Source organism: Suillus bovinus, assembly GCF_016758785.1.
Source record: "Suillus bovinus strain UH-Sbo-P2 chromosome Unknown EDB93scaffold_7, whole genome shotgun sequence".
NCBI classification, from domain to species: Eukaryota; Fungi; Basidiomycota; class Agaricomycetes; order Boletales; family Suillaceae; genus Suillus; species Suillus bovinus.
The window spans coordinates 635828-659627 of record NW_024542063.1 but is presented as its reverse complement, the minus strand read 5'-3'; the positions used below and the strand labels follow the sequence as shown (position 1 = coordinate 659627).

Sequence of the window (23800 nt, the reverse complement as noted above, 5' to 3'; positions counted from 1 at the left end):
TAGGGTATGATGTCATTATGATGTCATAAAACTCCACAGATACTCCTGCAGGTATTCTGTTGAAAGATATTATGTCATCAAGCTCTAGATTATTCTACTCTACAATGACATCATTCATGATGTCATTTCCTTCTAGAATATTCTGCTCCACAATGACTCACTCTGACTCACTCATGGAAGGTTCTGGAATCTTTTGCTCCACAATGATGTCACTCTTGATGTCATTATGATGTCATTACTCCACATTCCAGAATGTTCTGCTCCACAATGATGTCATAGCTCCATTTTTCACTTGTATTTTATTCTTTTATTGGGTTTGACCCAATATTTTGATTGGTCCTCCTTATTTTTTATTGTTTGTGAACCTAGGTTACTTTCCCACACAAAATGTATATAAGGAGAGCCCATTCTCCCCCCAAAAAAATATGATCTCCCATTTGTAGCTATCTGCCTATCAGATATTTCACTTGCAAAGTTAGTCCCTTTGAAGTGAGACAAGTGCAGGGAAAAGAATTCCCTTGAGATTATAAGTTTCTTACCTTAGAAACTTATTTAGTGCTATAGACCAAGTGTTCTTGGTCATATATATTGTCTTTGAGACCCCTTTGTCTCATTGCTCTATGCCCTTTGACTAAGCGATCTTAGTCATCTATCATATTGTTGAGACCACGTCTCACTAGTCCCATAGACCAAGCGATCTTGGTCAAGTTATAGTCCCCTTTGTTCAAGCGATCTTGAACATATATCATATATTTGAGACCATTGTCTCACAGTCAAGTGTCCATAGACCAAGCGATCTTGGTCATATTTTGTATATTTGAGACCATGTCTCACTAGTTCCAGTATCCAAGTCCAGAGCCTAGAAGGAGATTTCCTAGGCAAATACTTTCCAGAAACCGAATTATGTGTCTAGAAGCTTATTCCTAGACAAGAGATTTGAGTTTCAATAAAGAAAAGTAAAGCTCCAGCTAGGTTGATCTTTATAAAAAGATTAGTTTAGCGAGCCTCCCAAGAACTCACACGTTATCTACCATGAAATAGGAAAAGTCGTAGACCATGTTAATCGAGGACTGGCAAGCAGTCTTATTCAAAGTGTAATTGTGGTGTCATTACATTTACACGACTTTATATAAGACCCTCGGTTATTAAGACAACATCACAGTCCATTTTTTGAAGATGATTCTCCCCTCCGGGGTGGGCAATTAGCACATTGGGGTGGTAATCCCTCAATGTGCCAGGACGTGGACCTGCCAAAGGGTCAACAGATGCAAGCAGGGTGTCATAGTCTGACTCGGGTATACTGAGATGATGTTGCTCAGGATTCGTGTCACGAGTACCTTTAACAAACCATTATTCTTTCCTAAATCTTCCTAAGCATCAATACACAGCGCCTAAACCAAACCCTAACCCTACACTGAAAGCGTCTATCATTCCTGAAATACCTTTAGCGCCTACAACACGTGTCTTCAATGTGACTGATGAAGAAGACGAGTTCTTTGATTGTGAATAGATTAGATTAGATACGATAAGATAAGATATGGTCACGTGATGCTTCTTTAATATTCTACGATGTTCTATGGTACGATTCTCTTTCTCTTTTTATGATTGGCTAGTAGTTGTAACTCAGTTTCAATCTCCGTCTCAATAGTTGTATATAGGTAGCATGTCTTGGTCGATAGTTCTTTAGTTCAAACCTCTTGTATCTACAACTGTAGCAATCCAAGACGTACTTGTTCATCATCATCTTTGTCCGATAACCTTTGTTTGAGTCCTAGTCTCTGCCCAGCGTTAATTCGTTATTGGGTTGTGACATTAGGTTTGAACTATAGGAGACTCCGACTCTTTGCACACCGCTCGCACATCTCTCATCACCACTACACGTTTTCCATTGCCCGGCCTAAACAGCCGCAATCATTTTCTGAAACCCATCACTTTGCTCGCTTGAGCTTTTTCACGAATAGCCTTTAGTAGTTAGTAGTCCTATACCAGGCCCTGCCTTACATTGCAGCCGCCAGTATATGGAGGTGTTGACGACATTAGGCGTCTCGCTACAACTTTGAGTGCTGGCCCAAGACCCTGCCTGCTCAACGTTACTATAGTTACTTTCATACCTACATCTTTCTTCATACGCATGTAGAACCTTTTGTTAAGTCTAGTGGAACTGTCGCATCTGCGGATAGTCCTACCATCGTTACCACGAGGATTTAGATATGGGATTCTAGTGAGACTCGCACTTGTAAGCTTCAGCTGGAAGAGTGATAACTTGTCCTAGACCTGTACCCTTTCGGTGACTGAGAAGTAGCACACACGAAGCACACAGTGTTTTTCCCACTTAACAAAGCATAGTTTTACGTATTCCTTTCTAGTTAGTAATTAGGGAAGTGTCAGTCGGGTTGATTAAAGAACCCTTTGACCCTAAAGGACGAGGTTGATCCAGTTAGTACTGGGGACCCCTTTAGCTTTCCATTTACGTATCCTTTTTCCCTCTTTCCTTTCATCATCTTTCCTATCCAGAAGAGCCGTTACGACCCGCTCTTCAACAGTCATTAGTGAATCGGATTCCAGAACGCACCTGGCACTATGGCTGAAGTCGCAGAAGCTACCATGGGACCTGCTGAAAACCCCCAAGAACCACAAGAGCAAGGGGAACCAGGACCACAAGGCATAGCTATGCCGATAGAGTTCACCAACTATGTACAGAATGCCATTACCATGGCAGCACATGAACTGTACGTAAGGACACAAGAACTCCTTAACCACAACAATACACTTCGGGCACAAAACGCAACACAGGAGCTTCAACTCAGGACCCAAAACTCACAAATAGAGGAACTAAAGAAGAAGCTAGAAAGATTTGCACAATCCCCGAATACTTCGCAAGTCAAATTGTCGAAGCCCACAGAATTCACTGGAGACAAAGATTCGATCTCCATAGAAGTCTACACGACTCAGTTGGCACTATACATGTCGCAATGGCCACTGATCACGGACAGGCAGAAGATTACAACTGCCCTGTCTTTCCTTAAAGGATCTGCTGCTAAATGGGCGCAGAAATACGTAATTGAGCTTGATTCCAAGCCAATATCCTTTGAGGACTGGACGAAAGAATTCGAAACCATGTGGGGACAAGACGACAGAGAAGGAAAGGCTATCAGGGAGTTGGAAACCCTGAAGCAAGGATCTTCATCAGTGCCCAAATACGCAGCAGCTTTCAAGCAGAAGGCTGCACTCACCAAATACTCAGACTACGACCTCCGCCTCAAATTCCGATCTGGCCTACAAACCCGGATCAAAGAGCAACTCGCTCATATTCCAGCGTCTGAGAAAGACACCCTTAAGAAGCTCATCGATTACTCCATACAGATTGGACGTAACTACGAAGAGTTAGACACTGAGAAAAAGAAGAGTCATTGGTGGACCCCTAACAAGGAAACCACAAGAACCTTCAATAACCCAAGGCAGGCTGGTCCTAGCAAAGACAGTGACACTATGGATGTGGACTTCGGCAAGCAGAGGGGATCTCCCAAACCCCAAGGAAAGCCTGGCGCTTTCACCTGCTACCGCTGTGGAGAACAAGGCCACATAGCGAGAAACTGTAAAGGTGCACCAAAAGCGCAAGTCAAAGCGGCTGCTGTTGTCGAAGAAAACTCCGCGCCGAAGTGGTTCACAGATTGGATCGCTTCTAACAAAGGCAAGGATTTTTAAAGGGGTTGAAGTCAAAGTCTGCAGACCTAGACCCGAACAATCGTTTCTCTATTCTCTCTATGTTTCAAGATGTATCAGAAGTACATATTAGATCCAAATCTGAGCATTTTTATATTCCAATAACGTTGAAAGGAAAGAACTGACAAGCAGACGTAAAAGCACTTGTGGATTGCGGTGCATCAACATTATTTATCAGTGAGAAGTTTGTTGAAAAGAACAGTGTGAAATGCCGTAAATTATTAAGGCCTATTTCAGTCAGGAACATTGATGGATCACTAAATGCTGCCGGATTGATGACTCATTTTGCAGAACTAGGTCTAAAGATTGGTGATCACGAAGAAGAAAAAGCAGCCTTCATGGTCACAGACTTAGGAAGCGATGATGTTATTATCGGCATAGATTGGCTAAGATATCATAATCCAGAAATTGACTGGAATGCAGGACGATTTGCACTTTCTCGATGCCCTGTAAAATGTGAAACTAAAAAAGAAAAGAAACAAAAAAAGAAGGAAAAAAGAAAAGAACAAAAAAAGATAGATGATGTACCTGATCTAATTCCTACGGACGATGAAGACGAGGATGAAGAAGATATGTCGATGAAAAGGGCGACGGTTGAGGAAATAGAAGACGAAGAAAGTCCGGAGAGACTATGGATTCGTTATAAAGCCTCAGTTGCCACGGAACAGAAGGTAGCAGAAGAAGCTACTAAGAAGAAGCAGTCGGTAGAAGAAATGGTACCTGATTGGCTTCATGATTACCTGGGAGTTTCCTCAGAAGAAGAATCTAAGCGCTTCCCTGAAAGAAAGAAGTGGGATCATGCGATAGATCTTAAAGATGAGGGCGATCTTCTGCCAAATGCGAAACCCTATCCGTTGTCACCCAAAGAGATGGATACACTGAAGGAATGGTTGAAAACCGAGACTGCACTGGGACGTATCAGAAATTCACAATCTCCAGTAGCAGCACCTTTCTTCTTTGTAGCCAAAAAAGATGGCAAGTTAAGACCGGTAATGGACTATAGAAAGCTCAATGAGAAGACGGTGAAAAATGCATATCCGCTACCGAGATCTCAAGATTTAATTGATGCTTTAACCGGTGCCACGATGTACTCCAAGATGGATGTACGATGGGGATACAATAATATTCGCATGAAAGAAGGAGATGAGTGGAAGGCGGCCTTCAAAACGCCGTTTGGTCACCACGAACCGACCGTGATGTATTTTGGACTCACAAACTCGCCTGCAACCTTCCAAACTATGATGAATGAAATTCTAAGAGACCTAATAGATGGCAAAACAGTAGTCATCTACATTGATGATATAATGGTCTTTACGAATGGAAATAGGGAGCAGCACCGAAAGGTGGTACGAGAAGTCCTGAAACGATTAAAGGAGAATGACCTGTTCTTGAAGCCTGAGAAATGTAGCTTCGAACAGTCTAAAGTCGAGTCCCTCGGGTTGATCGTGGAAGAAGGCAATGTGTCAATGGACCCCGTGAAAGTAGAAGGAGTATTGAAATGGCCTGTTCCCAAATGCGTAAAAGATATCCAAGCATTCATGGGCTTTGCCAACTTCTATCGAAGATTCATACTGGGGTTCTCGGATATAGCCAGACCAATGAATGATCTGCTAAGAAAAGATGCCAAATGGGACTGGACAGAGAAACAACAAAAAGCTTTTGATGAACTTAAGAAACGTTTCACAGAAGCCCCCGTTCTAGTCATGCCAGATGTTGAGAAGAAAAATAAAATAGAGACCGATGCTTCAGATTACGCAACAGGAGCGGTTCTCTCTCAACTCATGGAAGATGGATTATGGCATCCAGTAGCATATTACTCTAAGTCAATGAATGATGCGGAAAGAAATTACGACATTCATGATAAGGAGTTATTAGCGATCATTAGAGCATTGGAGGAGTGGAGGCACTATGTGCAGGGAGCACCTCACCCAGTTGAAATATGGACAGATCATAAGAACCTTGAATATTTCATGACAAGTCAAAAGTTGACCAGAAGGCAAGCTAGATGGAGTCTTTTCCTAGCGGAGTATGAATTTACACTCCAACACAAGCCTGGTGTGGTTAATGACAAAGCAGACCGTCTTTCTCGGAGATCAGACCATAGAGGGGGGGTAGAAAACGATAACTCAGATCGCATTCTTTTGAAACCGGAATTCTTTACTGTAAAAGCTGCTAAAAGAGGTCAAGTTTTGGTGCATGGAGAAAAGCATTTACTCCAAAAGATACGAAAATGCACAGAACGAGAGCCCGAAGTCGCTAAAGCATTAGAAACGCTAAAAGCAGCACCGGTTCAATTGCGTAGAGGAATCGAAGAATGGAATGTGGAGGATGGATTGGTGTTATTCCGAGGATTAGTTTACGTTCCAAACGACAAAGAAATCCGCCGAGAGATATTGGAGTTGTTTCACGACTCTCCACCGGCTGGACATCCTGGACGAGCTAAGACCTTAGAATTGATTTCCAGAAACTATTGGTGGCCTTCAATGACAAAGTATGTCCACGATTATGTAGATGGTTGCGATAGGTGCAAACAAACGAAAGTGCTTCCAAGTAGACCAACGGGGCCTTTACAGCCAAATGAAGTCCCAGAAGGACCTTGGCAGACAATCACCTGTGACCTGATAGTGGATTTACCGAAGAGTGAAGAGTATGATAGCATTTTTGTAGTCGTTGATCGATTTTCGAAACAAGCACACTTCATTCCCACCACCAAAGACGTAGACTCGAAGGGTATTTCCGAGCTATTTCTGAAAAACATATGGAAACACCATGGAACACCAAAGAAAGTGATTTCAGATAGAGGAACTCAGTTTATATCGAAGTTCATGGGACAGATGTCAAAAAGATTAGGAACAAAATGGTCTGCGTCGACCTCCTATCATCCCAGAACCGATGGACAGACTGAACACGTAAACCAGGAAGTCGAACAATATTTGCGCATGTTCACGTCATATAGACAAAATGATTGGGTATCTTGGCTGCCGATAGCAGAGTTTTCACACAACAATGCAGTCACAGTAACCGGTCATAGTCCGTTTAAAGTTCTCTATGGGTATAACCCAGATTTCACGATTCATCCAAACTCCATGTCCGTAATCCCCACCGCCGATGAGAGAGTTGATCAGATGAAAGAAGCGAGAGATGATGCCGAAAATACTCTTAAAATGGTCAATGAGCGCATGAAGTGTTTCTACGACAAAGGAGTAAAAGAAGCACCTCAGTATAAAGTAGGAGACAAGGTCTGGCTTGACGCGAAGAATCTCAAACAACGTCGTCCGAGTCAAAAGCTGTCAGATCGTCGTCTAGGTCCCTTCGAAATACTAGAGAAGATCGGTGAAGTGAACTACAAATTGAAATTACCGGAAAAATATCAGATCCACCCGGTTTTCCATGTAGAATTACTTACGCCATATCACGCATCTCGATTGATTCCTCATCCCCCTCCCAACCGACCACCTCCAGAATTGATTGACGATTGGGAAGAATTTGCTGTAGAAGAAGTACTAGATAGCCGACTGTTCCGAGGAAAGTTGCAATACCTAGTGAAATGGGAAGGATATCCGAAGGAAGAGTCATCTTGGGAGCCAGAAGAGAATTTGAAGAACGCCCCAATTCCTTTAGTGGAGTTCCATAAGAACAATCCCACGGCTGCAGTCGGAAAATACCGAAGAATCAAAGGCTCAGTACTATTTACGGAAGATTTCAAATGATGGAGAGAAAAGAATATCCGACCTTCATTCGTTCGTGATGACACTCACCTTAGAGAGGGGGTAATGTCACGAGTACCTTTAACAAACCATTATTCTTTCCTAAATCTTCCTAAGTGTCAATACACAGCGCCTAAACCAAACCCTAACCCTACACTGAAAGCGTCTATCATTCCCGAAATACCTTTAGCACCTACAACACGTGTCTTCGATGTGACTGATGAAGAAGACGAGTTCTTTGATTGTGAATAGATTAGATTAGATACGATAAGATAAGATATGGTCACGTGATGCTTCTTTAATATTCTACGATGTTCTATGGTACGATTCTCTTTCTCTTTTTATGATTGGCTAGTAGTTGTAACTCAGTTTCAATCTCCGTCTCAATAGTTGTATATAGGTAGCATGTCTTGGTCGATAGTTCTTTAGTTCAAACCTCTTGTATCTACAACTGTAGCAATCCAAGACGTACTTGCTCATCATCATCTTTGTCCTATAACCTTTGTTTGAGTCCTAGTCTCTGCCCAGCGTTAATTCGTTATTGGGTTGTGACAATTCGGTGCAGACAAAAGGGGCGGGTTATTGAATGATAATACGTCGTTGTCGTCTTTGTTGTCATCTTTGTTGTCGTCCAAAAGATCGACTCCCTCGTGCTCACCATAGACTAGGTACATGCTAGTAAAATTCGACCTTCATTGATCGAGTGAGATACACACACCATCTTGCTCATGTTCCAAATTGTCATGATCAAAGTCTGAGGTGAGACCTTGAACAACCTGCTGACCGCAGGTAACAGTAGTCGACAGATGGCAGATGATGTTGTCACTGCTTGCAAATATATCTGTGCAGTTGGGGCAAGTGAACGCATATGTATGATTGCTAGTAGTTACATGAGGAACAAGCAAAGGAGGTGAGGATGACATGCTGGCTTTGAGTAATCAAGGGGGTTTGGGCTACTGACTCACCTAGAGTTGAGGGAGGTCCTTATAAATGTATCTGAACCCTGCCAGGGCCGAGACTATGTTGACAGTATCAAGTTGACAGGTAAAGAGCCATAAACAGGCTCACCTCCTAACAGTCAACTGTCAAAGTCTGATCCTGACTCCTGCTGGCATTGTCATCATGTACATGTAGGCTTATCAGGACTACTATGAACAAAAACTGCGATATCTTACCTCCCCAGGGTCCTGTCCTCTAAGCACTGCTGTTATGTTGCATAGTAAGTGTGATCAGAAGCTGTCAACAATCATGATGGCTTAGTACTTACCTCCCTGAAGGCGGCGGCTCTTGCAACACATCGGAGTTGCTGCTGGACTTAAAGAAATTCTTGCGCACTTGCATGAGAAATTTCTGTTTGGTTGATGCATCTATTCACAGTCAACAAGCTTGAACTGGAACTTATCTTTATTAATACCTTACACAAGTGGCACCAGCAGTTCATTTGCATCAGCAAGGACATCTGACAATCTGAGGTCAGTATATTTTTTTGAATTTACTAACCATGGTCACCAGCTATTCACAATCCTCACTACAGTGTTTCATCACCACCCACATCTGTGGCACCAAATAGCTCTCCCATATCGAAGAGCGGCTCTTTCAGCTCGAGGAAGACCTCCCCGGTGATGTCAACTGAGCCTAAGTATACTGGTTTAATTTTTATTGTGAACTTTTAATGATTCTTTACTTTGTCAGAGTTGCCAGATCTCCTAGCTACGCCATACCGAGGAATAGTCCTTCCATAAGCTCCTCCAACTTGGAGAGCAGCCCTTTCCAGAGGGTTAGCTCCCCCATCCCAAGGAGTAGCTCCCCTGTCCCAAGGAGCAGTTCCCCTGCCCCAAGGAGTAGTTCCCCCACCCCAAGGAATAGCTCTCCCATCCCAAATAATATTTTCCCCATCCCCAGCAGCAGCTCCCCCCTCTCAAGTAGCCCCCCCTTTCTGAAGAGCTCACCCATGAATAGGTGTGGTCTAAACACCGCGAGTACTGCCTCCTTCGCGACCACTGTGCCTGATGAGAAGAGCAGTCCCACATCAGCCACCACACATGGTCCTTTCAAGCGTACACATCAATATAGTTTACTTGAAGAGGACAATGAACTTGAGGATAATGGGCACTTTCCTAGCAAAAGATCCAGGACGCTATTCACATCAGTAGGTTACCCTTGCTTGAATGGAGTCCAAAGCTCACAATTCCTAGTTCACTTTCAAATGCCCCCCGGACACCACAGTCTATTTCACAGAATGCATGCTTGAGCTTTCCCGTGTCAGTCGCTGGACCATTGCTGCAAAGATGGAATACCAGCGCCTATGCACCAAAGAACTGGAGCTGATAATGGCCATCATCCGCGATGAGCATGAAGAATCCAAGGGTCATCTGACTAAAACAGATTTGCAGATTGGTTCACTCCGAAATGATCTTTACGACACCGGTGTGCCATTGATCAGAAGCAAAGGGAGAGGTGGAAACGATGCATCGAAGGTGGTCGAGTTTAGCAGGCTGTTCCCAAATTGTGGTGACCATGAGGATGATGACAGCAGCAACTCGTGTGATGCTTCCCATGATATTGTTTCCGAGTCATTTGAATCTGATGGCGACCATTGATGCTGCAGGAATCAGCCCATTCACTACTACTAAATCAGTGCTACCATTCAACTCCCTGAGTATGTTCTGACCATTTATAGAGTACATATACATATGTACATATTATATGTAGCTGCTTCTGTAGTACTGTGAGGCAGTACCATTATGATATTCATTTTCTGTACCAAAATTCTGGGGTTACTCCTATCAAATTGAGAAGCAGCGAGGCGCTGAAACAGCACTGGCCAGTAATGCTGCTGGCCACCTTGTGGCTGATCCAATCGTCCTATAATAATGTAGGTGACTCGAACCCTGCTGCATTATCATCCTCTCTCAATCCTCTGCTATGCCTCGTAGCCAAGGTGGTCCAGGCCATGGGCAAGGATGCAGCGCATCAAGGGCGCAGGTCGCCGCACCCACAGGAACTCTTCCTCCCTTTCAGCCAATTCCATTTAACCCCAACTCAAGCAGTACCTTAGAACACCTCGCTGCATGATTAATCTGGTTTGGGTGACAAAATGAACAGAATATGGGAGTGGACAAAGTCTTTAGTCCAACTAGAGACCATCATTCTAGTCATATTTGTGCATTCTGCAGGAATGTTACATTATTAGAAGTATTTCTGGCGATAACTTTTGTGTCATATGTGAAGCAGAGCTTTGTCTCAAGAGTCACTGCGGGTTCACACAAATCCGGTCTGATGCAGCATCGTGAGACATGGACTCAGATCAGCAGCTGCGATGATAGAGGTGATGTTTCCTTATTTCTCTGTCTCATTTTTTTCTAACTTATATTATCATTATTCAGACTAGTGGGGCTCCTACAGATACATTACTTGAACACCAAGGCCACCAACGCAGCTCCCAGCTCCCATCCCAGGAGTGTTTGAGGCCATACTCCATCCCATCATCACGCACTACCAGCCGTCACACTTCAAGAGCCTCAGCAAGCATCTTTGATGCTGATGAGCGCCCAGACCGAGCTCAAAGTCAGAACTCAGAGCTACTGACATGAGATTCTACTCTGATAACGATCAAAAGAACATCAAACATGCCCGGAAGCTAATCGTACTCGACATGGTCTTAGAAAGCAGGTAGAAAAAGACTAGTGAGCTCAATGGAGTGGCCTCGGAATGTATATTACAAGCCTCCATGGTGTCTGGCCATGGTACATCTTTGTGCTGGTACTCAAACTAACACTAACATTTTGCATAGTCACTCAGTCTACAGACACAATCAACAAACTCATATTCAACAGGTTGTCTACCATCTGAGGTAAACTAGTAAACGAAACCGAACGAATCATTTCGGCACTGGACTTGTACCCTCCCACTGACTGTGGGTTGTCTGATGACGAGAAAGACGTGTATGTGCAGGAACGCACGACCCTCTTACTCGACGACACTAACCTGTCGAAATACGCACTTCACGGCTATGATCCTGACAGGGGAAAAATTCTGGTATATTCAGCACCTCCGTTTTTCGACTTACATGAAGATTTCTGGTTTGGGCATAACCCGCCGTTCCTCGACCTGCAGTCACAGTCATTGATATCGTCCATTTTATGGCATATGTATTTAATAACAGGCGCTGCAGTGAGTGATGGCTTCATTGTTTCGAACAAAAACTAACAGTTAGTAGATAATGTGCGTCATCTGTCGCACCGCAGAAGGCCGGCTCTCCAAGACGAAGAATGTCCTCCAGTTCACCACCAAAAATTACTCAAAAGTGGTGGGAGGAATTTGTGAGGCCATGATGAAGTATGCTGTGACACTGGAGCTCAACAAATATGAATTCATGCCATGCATGCAAGTGCATCACAATAGATGCTTGTAAGTTGATTGTAGTGACCATCGCAAATACTGACCATTTTTTTACAGACGAAAGCTTCGTACACGCACAGGTCAAATGTTGCCCTCAAAAAACACCATGAATTATGTTGCATCTACTACTGCTGAGTTGTACTGCCGACGCCCATCCATGACGCAATCGCTGCCGCTCTCGAACTCCTCATCGGGTTCAGTACCCTCATCGACATTCGACTACACTTCCCCTCCTGTTGTGTCTTCATCATCTTTGACAGGGACTTCATGGTTCCAGTGCGATGATGACCGTGATGATAATGCCATCGCCAACTCGCCAACATCATTTCGACACTTTTCGGTGGGACTGCAGTACTCACCTGGGCATCTTAGAGATGATCCAAATGCGAGTTTGCAGGCACCCAGGCCTTTGTATTATCCTCCCTTATTAACTGACTCTGATCAGTATCTATACGGGAGTTCGAGTTGGAGTAATAGCGGGATGTCAGGTACGGGCTGGGGCGGCCCCGCAGCATAAGCATAGTGCTATTCTTTTTGTTCACCGAGTTGTTTCATTGCTGTTCAAGTCGTTGTACTACCACTACAGTGTGTTAAAGATAATCTTATTACTCCCTCTTGCATTTCATAATGATTGTCACAATATGATCTAAGTGTTTGATTGACGAGATGTTCTGAGCAAAATCGGTTGAATGAACTCAAAAATTCAATTTAACTATAAATGTATTAGTTTCGTTAACTACTGTGTGCTACGCGAGCTACCGTCTGCTACCGTAGCATTGTTCAATTACTGTAGCCAGGTTTTGCTACAGTGCTTCATGGTGCTATGAAGCACTATATAGCTTCAAGATATACCACTGATGTGGGCATGTCTGAACACGCTGTTATCACACAATTGGTAATTATACACAGGGCAATCACAGGAAGCTTCTATGCGCCTGGAAATTTCAACTCTGTCAATGTTATGAACTTCTGAGTCTTTCTGCTTCAGTTCTTTGAGAGCTGCAAATTCGGCAGCAATATCCTTGGGCGAGATACTCTCTGGACCAGCAAGCAGGTCATCTGTGTCACGAGGTTCAGCTGACAGTGGAGGTGTCCATGCAAAGGATGCTTCAAGATCCTGCACAGTCTTGACAGCAATGCCAACCTCTTCACAAGTGTGCATGTGAGCATGTCGACAGCGAGTGGACTTCCCAGCCTCAGCCACTTTTATGGTGCTGTGGTGTCGAAGGTTTGCATGAATTTTGCCGAGTGTCTCGAATATTTCAACTGACAGATTACACCGCCATGCAGATTGTGTTGTGCCAAGATCGGAAAATGTGCACTCTACTTCGCCCGCATGCCCTACAATCGAGAGGATTGTGACGGCAAAGGCTTTGAGGGGGTGGAGTTCGGAATTGATTGGAAGGTTTTGCCACCAAGAAAGGTCGTCTGCTTGGCCACCAGCAAATGGAGCGACTGACTGATTATAGGCCTGCAGGTCATCAGAGAGTTTTTTTGCCATAACTATGTCCCATTTCCACCGTTTTGCAATCTTGCTCTAGGAATGTTGATTTTTATGTTTTATTGGATTTAAAGTAAATCTTATTATATCTAAGTTATATCTCCGCAATTTGGAGTTTTGCCGACCGCCGGGCACAACTGGTCTGACACAACCACCTGGCAAAACTCGGCTGTTTTGCCAACAACACTAGCCACAGTTCAGATGTCGGTAGCCTACACACCAAGACGGTTGGATGCACCTGAGTTTAGCCTACAATAGTTGTAAACAGGATAATTTCAGACTGAAATGAAGTGTAAAAAGGACCTGTGCACCTCTGTATGATTGAATCTAAAGTGCGATGTTTGCTGTGAGACTCAAGCTCGTTTATCGTGGTGTTTGTCCCACAGGTGATGTGGTTTGAACCTGAGGACATTTTCAACTTCAGCCACCAGTTGCAATGTTATTTTTATCTAGGGGACGAGGGCGATTGAAACCTGCATACTGCTTATTCCAAAACATGAGGGTCAATGTGCTATATAATAGAGAATTTTAATGGTTTTAGAACTGATGTTAGTCCCAGAGGAGCCTGTGCATCCACCTCACCAAACCTTCACTCATAAAGATTAGCTTAACAGAACTATATAGAGTTGGTCCTCATGCTCAGATTGGCTTAATACTGATTACTGGATGGTGTTTATCTTCATGCCCAGATTTGCACAGTACTGGTTACCAAGTAACATTGATCTTCATGCCCAGGTTTGCGCAGTACTGGAATTATGCAGGATTTATATTAAAAAAACTAGCTATAGTGTACAGAATGTCCAATTCAAAATTCTAACAAAAATGCCAGGTCCATGTACAGCTGCTTGCTCCCTCAAACGAGCCTCCAAATGTCCTCCATACTTCCCAAAGCATTCTGCTTCAAGGTGGCAGTAGTAATGACAGAGGATCCATGTGCCCCAATGTAAGCCTCTGGAATAATGACATCAATCATGAATGGATTTTGGATGACCGGCCTCTGGTAGCAGTGGGTATTGAGTTCAATGGTATGTTTGATATATCTAAGGGTAGGTCAGCTTGATGTGTGACCAGACAGTCAAACAAACATACAAAGACTAGTCTGCTGTCCTTCATGAGTCTCCCCACCACTTCTGTAGTGCCTTGAACCACATTTCAACTCACATGCAAAACAATGCTGAAATCTGAAACAGTGAGAAAATTTAGCGGTCATAATATGGAGAAAGACCGTACTAAAATGGCCAAATGGGCAGAGGTTGCACATCCAAGGTCTGAATTCCTGCCTGCCCAACAGAAATGATTCAAACTGTCACAAATAAAAACTGATAGTGTGCTTGTGTTGTTGCCAATGACTGTCACGTAGCTGCAATGAGGCAATCAGTTTGAGAACCAAAACAAACACCAACCACTTGTGCGCACCAACTCGCACAAAAGATTCACCGTGAGACTGAAGCAAGTGGTTTGAAAGCGTAATGGGTCAGCGATAATTGTACTTGTATCTCGCAATAGTGTCTATCAGAGTATGCCAAAATAAAATTGGGGACAAGAAAACTTGGCAGATGCTAGCTGGGTTTCCATAGATGAAGTTCATGAGTTTGAGTGCCTCATGATCTTCACGCAAATAATATCTGTAAGACACCCTACATATGTAGTACTTACAAGGCAGAACTGTAGACCAGTATTGTTTCTGGTATATCCTGCTTTCAACCATAGTGGGATGACCAAAGGAGCCTAACACCCTTGTTTGGCGTCATTCCCAGGATAAATCACTTATGGCTGACAGACCAAACAGTTTGAACCTCAGGTTGAACTCCAAATGATCCTGAAGCCGTCCGCTTGGCGGCTGACGGACAACTCAACATTTGCACTTTGTTTTTGTTCATGCTTAATTGATGGATTTTGTCCTAACTTAGTACTCAGTCTTTATTCAAAACAGTCCTAGTACACAAATTGATATATATATTGAGTGCAAAAAGGACCGGCTTAACCGCAGGTTCAACTAACTTCTTACCTTGTACTAAGCGGTAGATTCTAGTTCAGACGGTGCAGTTCGAACCCCGAACTGTTATGGGAATCGGTGACTCATCCGTATTTAGCACTCCGCCATCCACATTTAAACAAAAAGAAGACTTCGACGCCAGCAGGACTCGAACCTGCGCCCTCAAAGAGGAACAGATTTCTAATCTGTCGCCGTAACCACTTGGCTATAGCGCCTTATTAGGTCGGCGATCGAAGTTGTATAATATAATATTTACTTGACCGGGTGATACAAGATCCCGGAATACTTCGAGTTGTTCCTGCTTGCATTTATGATTCACATCAACGTCGGACCCCAGCTGCTGGGCCAAAATAACGCATACCACGATATTTATTACATCACTTACTCAGGCTGCGCACCGCGCACACGAGCACGAGCCACCACGCAGATCTTGGAGCATCCCTCTTCTCATACCAATTCGATCTATGATGAACACCCTAGTGTCTTCTTCGCATGTGTCTATGAACGACAAACCTCAATCACGCCAGAGTCCTGCAACTGGACTTAGTGAAACTGCTTCACGCTTCTTTGTCTCAATACGCAAGTCCATCAGCCATACCATTCTAACTTCTCCGAGAAAACGGCATGCCAACAACCTAGTAAGCGAGCATCATTGTTTGCTCCAACCGACTCTCATCATTCGACTGTGCAGTGCGGCATGTATTCTACCCCAGAAGAACGAAACCCTTATGTTCATCCACGAATGCACGCGAGATACCCAGACTCCGCAGTTTCCCGTCCTACCATTGAACAAATTGCAATGGGTCTTCATGTATCCTGCACACCTCATCTGCGAAATCTGTGTCACCACCGGCATTCTGCGCCCTCATCACCCTCTCATATAAGACACCCCCGCGACTCATCCGCACTGCATCGTCCCACACACAGCCTCCCACCACCCCCTTCCCGCTCTTCCCTCAAAAAAACAAGCACTAGCACTACCTTAAATTGTCCTCCTCCCACCTCAACTGCATTAATTCGCCCATCTCCCTCTACATCTACGATCAACTCGGCAAGCCCAGCAACACCCGATGACCTGCGGTCCCTGCAGTCCATAAGGCACCGTATGTCAAAGTTGATATTCGGGTACCGATCTGCATCCTTGCCGGCCCGTGTGACACCAAAAGCGTCATCAGGGACAAGTGATGGAACCCGCCCAACAACCCCAAGAAAATCAGTGCGATTTTCTACCAGCGTGCTTGCATTGGACGATGAAAATGAAGTGAAGCACTCATAATTATCTATTCATCTCGAGGCAGACTACTTTGCTGCGCGAAAGTCTGGCCAGCTACATATTTCATATCATTAACTCGCACTTTGTTTACCCAGCGTTTCAAGGGATGTAGATGGTCCATATCATTCGCTATTTTATTCCACCCCATTGTAGCACTGGATTTTTTTATTCATTATCCATCATGTCTGTTCTAATGCGAGATCGCAATTTTACACGTTTTCTAACAAGAACTTGAAGAACTTGAGAAGAACTTCCATTGATATTTCGGTCAAGTCCGCTTCTTCCATCGTTTACAGGTTTTGTGGCTGTGTTTATGTCTTTCGGAGTCAGTGACGTTCTTAACGTTTATCCCCCTTGCTTCTCGGACTCTTCTTCATCTGTTCCCCTTCTCTTCAATCTTATAGACAAACCATCCACACTAGTACTATAGAGGCAAACGACGCACCGATAATTCTAAAATGGCACCAGTCGAAACAGAATACTATGACTTGGTGCGCAGCAACTCTACACCTCTTACAGCGAGCATTGACCACCAGCGGCATAGTTGGATGTCCCCGTTGATGTTAACGATACAGACCTCAAGAAGGCATACAGGAAGCAAGCAATGAAAGTGCGTATGCTCCTCTTTAGTCTCACTTCAGCAAGACGTCTCACCTCACATATCTGCTGTAGTATCACCCAGACAAAAATTCCTCTTTGGGTGCGGAGGAGAAATTCAAGGATATAAGGTACGTCTATGGTTAGTCGTCTATGGATTGGCTGCGAGCTGATGAGACATAGTAAAGCGTATCAGGTGCTATCAGATGCTGTACGCCTCTTTCTTCTACTCTGATGATTTGAATTCAAACTGAGATACGATTAGAATTTGAGAGCGGTCTACGACAAGAATGGGAAGACTATGGTGTGTCTACCTTTCAACGTATACAAAATTGACATTCAGATGTGAGTTTATGGTTTAGGTGGACAAGGAGAGTACAGAATTAGATGACGCAGCGGGTTTCTTTGCAAACGTGTTTGGTGGAGAGCGATTCAGAGATTATGTGCGTCTCTTCCTGCTTTACCCTCGAGACCTATTCTTAATTCATTGACTCCTAACTGCATTATTGACCAACTGCGGTGGTACACGCAGATCGGCGAGATATCTTTAATGAAGGAGATGACGTCCGTGGCACAAACAGTGATGACCGACGAGGAACGTGCCGAGCTTGAGAAAGAGGGTGTCCTGCCACAAGCAGCAGTGTCGCACGAACCGCATGTTTCCTCAGCTGGTCCATCGACGCATGGACCATTTGCATCAACATCCAGTCCCACTGACCATGCTTCGAAGCGCCAGTCTGTTGTGGGGTCACCGACCTCTTCTAATGGCGGCAAAGATGGCAAAGAGAAGGATAAGAAGCGCAATAAACTCACGCCAGAGCAGAAAAAGAAGCTCCAGGATCTTGATGATGAACGTAAACGTTCGATGGATGAACGAGTAAAGACGCTCACTGCGAAGCTAATCGAGCGGTTACGACCCTTCGTGGATGCGAAAGCACCTGGCGACAAGGAAGATCCTGAGACGAAGGCGTTCGAATCACGGATGAGACTTGAAGCAGATGATTTAAAGCTGGAGAGCTTTGGGGTTGAGGTTTGTGTAGCTGGTGTGCATCAGTGTTCCGAATTAGCTAAGTGGGCGATTGACAGCTGCTGCATGCAATCGGGACTGTATACATGATGAAGGCTACTTCGTTTATGAAGTCGAAGAAATTCTTAGGGATGTGAGTAGCTCTCTTGTTGGCTCCCTTATAGACTTGTTTATGTGGCGTAGTGCAGGTTTCTGGTCGCGAATGAAGGAAAAGGGTTCAGTTGCAAAAGACGCATGGGGTGTCATAGGCAGCGCGTTCGTTTTTCATCTATATTGTCCTGTTCACATGTTCACGACATTCGTAAAACAGATTTAGTGTGCAGGCTCTCATGTCCGAGATGGACCGTTTACAGAAGAAAGGGGAGCTCGATGAGGATGTGATGCGTGCACTAGAAGAGGATGTTACAGGCAAGGTTCGTGTGCTTCGCAACACAGTCGATCTTTTCACGAGATAAGTTGACACGCACTAGATCATGCTAGCGTCTTGGCGAGGCACGCGTTTCGAAGTCGTTCAGGTTCTCCGGGAGGTACGCTCAAGGGTCACTTACAAATGCACAGCAGTTGAACCGTTTCTATTCAGGTTGTGGATAATGTGCTCAAAGATAAAGAGGCGTCCGATCAGGTTTTGTTCCACCGCGCGAAGGTGTGTCATTTTGCCATATTTACATCTAAACGTTGACATGTCATCAATCTTATCTTATTCCTTGTCAGGGATTGATGATTATGGGTCATATATTCAAAAGCACGGTTCCCGATGAGAGTGACGAGGTTCGACGCGAACTTGAGCGGTGCGTTTGGCTTCCAAGTTGATTCGCGATGACTTGCACTCACGTTGACGTTCTATTTTAGAATGGTCGCGGAAGCAGCAGAGGGCAAATCAAAGCATCACCACCTACGTGGAAAAGCCCGAGGAGAAGGCAACACGACGCCCGAGACGCTACCGAATGAAGGCGAGCACCCAATGAAAGAACATGCTGAGAGAGATTCAGGGACACGGTAGTGCTGAGACAGCCGGGGTTTGGGTGAAGTGAGCAAGGGCTCATGCACGATGTGATTGGATCTTGGGACGGGACTGCTTTTGATTTTTACGAGTATTCTTTCAAACGACTATCGAATCTTTCTGTGATGCTCTACCATATAAGTACATATACGTGGTGCGGTATTTACCTATGTCTGAACTTCATGCTAAACGTACACGCTCTCATAAACTCTCCATTATGGATTGCATCGCATGCTAACCTCGAATGCCTCTCGTACCTGTCATATTGACGCTGAACACGAATGGAGATCAACCAATAGGTAACACACATACCCGCATGAAAAAAACTTTGTCTTCCAGGACACGGAAGCCAGTACACGCCAAGGCCTTGGTGGTAAGCATACATGCATTATGGGCTTCCGTGGTTCGCGCAGAATCAGTGAACGCTGGCGAGTGATTTCCCCCATTGGGCTGGGTAGGGATGGCTTTAGTGTACGTACAGAGTACGGTCAGATAAGTCACGTAGAGATAGTCGCACCACACAACATACCAAAAGCTGGATGTAGCGAAGGCAAGGCTAAAAATACAATCAGTGTACAACTTTTCCATTGGAAAGATGCGGGACTTGCCATATGAAACATTGCCCTAGAAGGCGATGAGTCAAATGCGTATGTGTTGGGAAGCTATGTATCAAATACATACAAAATCCGTAGATGCCCCTGAGGGATATTGCCCGACATTCATGCCATACTCTTGACATATCGTGTGAGAGAAGGCACCTGCTGCATACTAGTATAAATTATATTGATTAATGGAAAACATCTTAGAAAACGACTTACCAAGGATGCTATTCTGCCGTAAGTCGTAATAAGGCGTGTTCTTCGTGATCTTGAGACGGCAGGAAGTCGCCAACGCAGCACCCCTGTAAACCTTGTAAGATGCCGTTGACCGCACACAGATATCATATAGAGGCTGACTTAAAACAGGCGGACACCCTTTCCGTCAGTTGCGTTAACTGGTGTCGTGTCGGAGCTCGGACATACCACCTCATTTTGGCGTAGTCAGGGATCACTGTAAAAGGCTCGCTTGTTATCTATGTTCAATGATAGAAGTTGATAGACTGTACCATTCACAGCTCTCTCGCTGCCATTTATAACTCCGTTGACTCTGTGGTCAGGTTTGATCTGCTGTCGTAACACGGATACGCTGGAGTATGCCAAAAACGCGGCATCAAGGGCATTGGCACCTTCCCATGGAGCATTTCCAGCATGAGCGCTGTTTCGCATTAACCCATGAGATCATATACGAACCACGGGACCCACGATTGCCCAAAAAATTCGGCGTCTATAGATTGCATCGCCAACGAAGATACCACAAACGAAGACAACTCGGGCCCTGGGGAAGGATGACACCTGAATTGGCCACGCACGTATCAGTGATGTTCCGAATGCATCCAGCGTGGTACACGGACATTAAGCAAGCATCCATCCCTTTGTAGGCTCCTCGTTCAAGCAGGATAATCTTTCCTCCACCGCCTTCTTCAGCTGAAGGAGAAATTAGTATTTCATGTCGGGCCGAATTCAAACTCGTTACCTGGCGTTCCTAGAAGAACGACAGTGCCAGGAACGTTGTAGGTTTCCAGTGCGGATTTTATGGCTAATGCCACACCTACCCCACTGATTGCAATGAGGTTGTGGCCGCATGCATGCCCAATTTCAGGTAACGCATCCATCTCCGAGTTAATCCCAATGGTTCTGCCTCCCTGTCCGTGGGTATATTCAGCCCTCCAAGCAGTCTTGAGGCCGAGATAATGCCTCGTCACAGAAAACCCATGGCTTTCCATATAATCCGACAGTAGCTTGTGAGCAAATCTATGAAAATTCCATCAGTGAGATGCACGAGGGATACACATGCTGCATACATTTCTTCAAACATCAATTCTGGGTGGCCTGTGTATCTCATAGTCAGAAACTTGAACGAGTCCAGAACTGACGAACTCACTATGAATCTGAAGACTGAGCAATCGCAGGGACGAATCAAGTGTATCGACCGCAGTTTCGATTGTATGCCTTATTTCTCCACGTATAGAATCATTAGGAGAAGGTAGGTCTGAATAAACGGGAGGAGCCTCCCACTGGCCTGCTGCAGTGTTGAATATGCTTCCAAAGTCACAGCAGGTATCATAAAACACGCGTGAGGTCGGATCAGTCTATGTTGGGCAAAGGGTAAGTTGCGCACAAGATGATGCAAAGATAGAACATACGATATCAGCGTCCCTGTCTGAATTAGATGCCTTTCGCGTCTGATCACATATATGGGATGAGTTCGTCTGTGTGGTGAAACTCTTAGGTATGCGTTGAGGTTTAAGCTTGAACAAGCGTCTTAGAGAGAGGCACCCGCCGCTATGGTGATTGACATCAGAGGCGTCTAAGGACATCAGATGGATAGCGATAAAGTGGTAGCGAAGAGTGGGGTGGGGGGTCACTAAATGGGGTCCTTGGTAACATGAGTTTATCAACTATTCGGCGCTTGACAGTTGGTGCATATCGAACGCGGAATAGAGTGAGATCCATACTCCGGTAGCATCGGAGTTAGGTAAGTCTACGCGTATGATTGCTCACGTTCATCTGATACTTAGTGTGTATCTACACAATCTCAAGAACCTGGTCGTGAGGTCAATGACGTCGTGTGAGATCCTGCAAAGAACTTCCCGTACTTTCACCACCGCGGAAAAAGGAACCCATTTTTCTCCAAATGTTATCCTCTCCTGGTGTAGGCATGCTGTCTTGCCCGCTCAAACCTAGGACAATCCTTCCGTGGCGCGAGGAGAGAAAACAGTGATCCATGGATTTACTCCTTTCAGTGTTTGAAGTATTGTCATTGTCACCGATGAGTAACAAGGTGCTTCTCTTCTCCCCGCTCATGCTGCGGATGCTGCTGGACAGTCCTGGAAGAATGTCATAACCACCCAATTTGCTACCGTGTATCTGCACGTCCCCGCAAAAAGTTGGCGGAAGCAGTATTACCATCTTGCCTGGTAAAGTATGTCAGCACAGATTGCAAATAAGTATGGCGTAGAAGAGGAGCTGAGTATCCATGTCGATGCGTGGCATAGAAGAGACAGATTCAGGAGATTTCCATGGTTTCCCATGTGGAATCCGAAGAACACGGCACAAGTTATCGGACCTTCCGTGTGCGCCAACTACTAGTACTGCCAACTCACCTCTTCGGGAAGTTACCTTTAGCGTGATGCGTTTACCAGGATGTACAGAACTCTATTTTCAGAAACATAAGACCCAACGTTATGATAATGCCGTTTAAATTCTTACTCACCAAGTTAACGGCAATATCCCCATGGCGGGTCGAAACGTCAACTATTGTCCGATGGCATTGTTCTGACGATCCTTTGGTTGCTAGATTCAGAAAGATGGATCCGAACCGATTGCGAAAGACGGCATGCGGCGCTGCAGAGTGAAATCCGGCTGCATTCCTTAGTCCTACTAGGTCACTGTGCCTGGCTGCAAAGCCTTGTAGAACGGATGGCTCATCTCTTGACTCATCAGGGTCAATGATGTACTTTCCTGCACGAGCGGAACTCCCTTAAGACAAATGCAGGGGTAAATACCACATAAGCGATGCTCACCGGATATCGACTCATGGCGCCTTTCCAGCCGAATGGCCTTCATTATGGGAGCATCATGATCGGCGAGCCCTATCGTGTCAACAGAACCTGACTCGAAAGTTTCGAAACCACTGTATGGCGGAGGGTCATGATCTGGAATATCATGATGGGATGGTGAAGGTTCCTCGTCATCTTGAATGGACATACTAGCGGTATGTAGCTGCGGTTCTTCTTTGCTCTGCAGTATCATGATTTTGACAGCGGTGCATTCAAGAGTCAGCTGTTCATTTAACATTACCAAGGGACGTGGACCCCGAGCACAATGAAACTGCGCATGAGTTGCGCCCAGTACTGGGCTGCGGAGTGGCTATTATAGCATGCTCAATTACTGCCGCTGCATGATACGACAAAGGGCCTATTCTTGGCCTATATTACAGTAACGCTCTTCCACGACTCATTTCAGAGAGCAAAAAAATTAGAAATCCTGACACTCGTAAACTCAAGTTCAACGTTCAGGGATCAAGACCACCGGGTAAAAACCGGTTCTGTGATATCTACACGTACGGCACACGACGCCAAAATACGAGCCACGCAAATCGGGGATATCGCGAACAATTGTACATAATTGATATATATCACTCGACTGAATTGTTCACACAATACAATCATTTTCGGTCAGGGATTATCGAGAAACAATGCTATTACTTATACATATTCGCGTGCCAAACGTTCAAGCACCGCGGTAAGTCTAAGATCGCTTGTACAACCCTACCCTCCGACCCTCGAAAAAAACAGGGCCTGGCCGGGAATTGAACCCGGGACCTCCTCGAAATTGACTACCTCCCTAACAAGGAATCATACTACTAGACCACCAGGCCGTGATGGTTGAGAATAATTTGGCTGTGGAAGACTGTTAGCAAGTACCCAGGCCATCGAATAGCAGAAATTCGAAGCTGAAGCTCGTAGAGATAGAC

The 23800-nt window shown here is 44.9% G+C and overlaps 6 protein-coding genes and 2 non-coding genes across 8 annotated transcripts; 3 read left to right on the top strand and 5 right to left on the bottom strand.

The window, feature by feature from the left end:
• Positions 1-9102: 9102 nt before the first annotated feature.
• EDB93DRAFT_1246841 (uncharacterized protein) lies at positions 9103-12348 on the top strand (the record flags this gene model as incomplete). The annotated part of the gene is made up of 5 exons (XM_041452507.1): positions 9103-9579; positions 9626-9857; positions 11371-11603; positions 11650-11840; positions 11889-12348. The coding sequence occupies 5 exons, from the start codon at positions 9103-9105 to the stop codon at positions 12346-12348; spliced, it is 1593 nt and encodes a 530-aa protein (XP_041311535.1).
• A 471-nt stretch (positions 12349-12819) lies between these two features.
• EDB93DRAFT_1065158 (uncharacterized protein) lies at positions 12820-13362 on the bottom strand (the record flags this gene model as incomplete). The annotated part of the gene is made up of 1 exon (XM_041444885.1): positions 12820-13362. A coding segment is annotated over one exon (543 nt), but the record flags the coding sequence as incomplete, so codon positions are not given.
• A 2099-nt stretch (positions 13363-15461) lies between these two features.
• EDB93DRAFT_t28 lies at positions 15462-15543 on the bottom strand. The gene has a single exon. It is a non-coding gene; the product is annotated as a tRNA-Ser (tRNA).
• A 285-nt stretch (positions 15544-15828) lies between these two features.
• EDB93DRAFT_1078365 (uncharacterized protein) lies at positions 15829-16604 on the top strand (the record flags this gene model as incomplete). The annotated part of the gene is made up of 2 exons (XM_041445375.1): positions 15829-15966; positions 16020-16604. The coding sequence occupies 2 exons, from the start codon at positions 15829-15831 to the stop codon at positions 16602-16604; spliced, it is 723 nt and encodes a 240-aa protein (XP_041311533.1).
• Positions 16605-17059: 455 nt separating this feature from the next.
• On the top strand, positions 17060-19504 carry EDB93DRAFT_1304706 (X-domain of DnaJ-containing-domain-containing protein; the record flags this gene model as incomplete). Its single annotated transcript, XM_041454732.1, has 14 exons — positions 17060-17092; positions 17146-17211; positions 17274-17329; positions 17382-17409; positions 17464-17502; positions 17561-17641; positions 17731-18228; positions 18285-18358; positions 18409-18480; positions 18536-18638; positions 18696-18752; positions 18806-18868; positions 18937-19013; positions 19075-19504. 14 exons carry the CDS (start codon positions 17060-17062, stop codon positions 19223-19225), a joined length of 1398 nt encoding a protein of 465 aa, XP_041311532.1. The 3' UTR covers positions 19226-19504.
• Positions 19505-19513: 9 nt separating this feature from the next.
• On the bottom strand, positions 19514-21398 carry EDB93DRAFT_1078462 (uncharacterized protein; the record flags this gene model as incomplete). The annotated part of the gene is made up of 10 exons (XM_041445388.1): positions 19514-19689; positions 19755-19849; positions 20025-20126; positions 20182-20275; positions 20331-20479; positions 20527-20616; positions 20676-20748; positions 20798-21075; positions 21126-21153; positions 21206-21398. Coding segments are annotated over 10 exons (1278 nt in total), but the record flags the coding sequence as incomplete, so codon positions are not given.
• A 9-nt stretch (positions 21399-21407) lies between these two features.
• Positions 21408-23233, bottom strand: EDB93DRAFT_816226 (uncharacterized protein). The gene is made up of 7 exons (XM_041457576.1): positions 23034-23233; positions 22848-22979; positions 22538-22785; positions 22428-22479; positions 21921-22238; positions 21468-21867; positions 21408-21413 (listed from the first exon to the last, which is right to left on the bottom strand). Exons 1-6 carry the CDS (start codon positions 23119-23121, stop codon positions 21860-21862), a joined length of 846 nt encoding a protein of 281 aa, XP_041311530.1. The 5' UTR covers positions 23122-23233; the 3' UTR covers positions 21408-21413; positions 21468-21859.
• Positions 23234-23620: 387 nt separating this feature from the next.
• On the bottom strand, positions 23621-23704 carry EDB93DRAFT_t27. Its single transcript has one exon. It is a non-coding gene; the product is annotated as a tRNA-Pro (tRNA).
• Between the last annotated feature and the right edge of the window lie 96 nt (positions 23705-23800).

What these genes read in the sequence shown, in the direction of transcription:
- EDB93DRAFT_816226 (XM_041457576.1), bottom strand. Translation starts at nt 23,121, where the DNA reads ATGTTAAATGAACAGCTGACTCTTGAATGCACCGCTGTCAAAATCATG. An exon ending in ACCGCAGCTACATACCGCTA is followed by an intron (nt 22,980 to 23,033) that starts GTATGTCCATTC and finishes ATGATATTCCAG; the next exon opens with ATCATGACCCTCCGCCATAC. An exon ending in GCGCCATGAGTCGATATCCG is followed by an intron (nt 22,786 to 22,847) that starts GTGAGCATCGCT and finishes CCGCTCGTGCAG; the next exon opens with GAAAGTACATCATTGACCCT.